Genomic DNA, 380 nt, shown 5'->3' on the forward strand with positions numbered 1-380 from the left:
TCAATCATTCTTTTTTGTTATACTCTTAAACCTTCTTAAACTCAGAGTTTAAAGCTGAAAGGGAATGATAAGTAACTTAGTGTAAATCAGAATTGATAAACATTATATGCAGATTTTTTTTCAAGATTTTAATACCTTGAATGCTTACAGGTGGTGAGTGCAGATCAGAAGGTTGAGTCGTGTAGTGTTCAGGATGTGGAGATCCATGTTTCAAAAGTGTTTGTAGTCTCCTCTTCATCACCACGGCTGCCTTTGCAGGTATGTTGTTCTCCCTATCATCAGTCAATTGGATCTTTAAAGTTTCAAAATATGATTTTAAATCCCATTAATTGCAAGGATTGTATGTATAAACACACTGTTCATAGTGGTTTCATAGTTTT

The 380-nt window shown here is 33.7% G+C and overlaps 1 protein-coding gene across 1 annotated transcript in view; it reads left to right on the forward strand.

Annotated features, from left to right (window-relative positions):
• The window catches only part of LOC119589143 (aspartate--tRNA ligase, cytoplasmic-like), a 15,097-nt gene that overhangs the window by 10,985 nt on the left and 3,732 nt on the right, over positions 1-380 (forward strand). The window contains 1 exon segment of the mRNA XM_037937719.1: positions 151-258. Coding sequence (XP_037793647.1) covers positions 151-258 — 108 coding nt within the window.

The sequence above is a fragment of the Penaeus monodon genome, chromosome 25, assembly GCF_015228065.2.
Source record: "Penaeus monodon isolate SGIC_2016 chromosome 25, NSTDA_Pmon_1, whole genome shotgun sequence".
NCBI classification, from domain to species: domain Eukaryota; kingdom Metazoa; phylum Arthropoda; class Malacostraca; order Decapoda; family Penaeidae; genus Penaeus; species Penaeus monodon.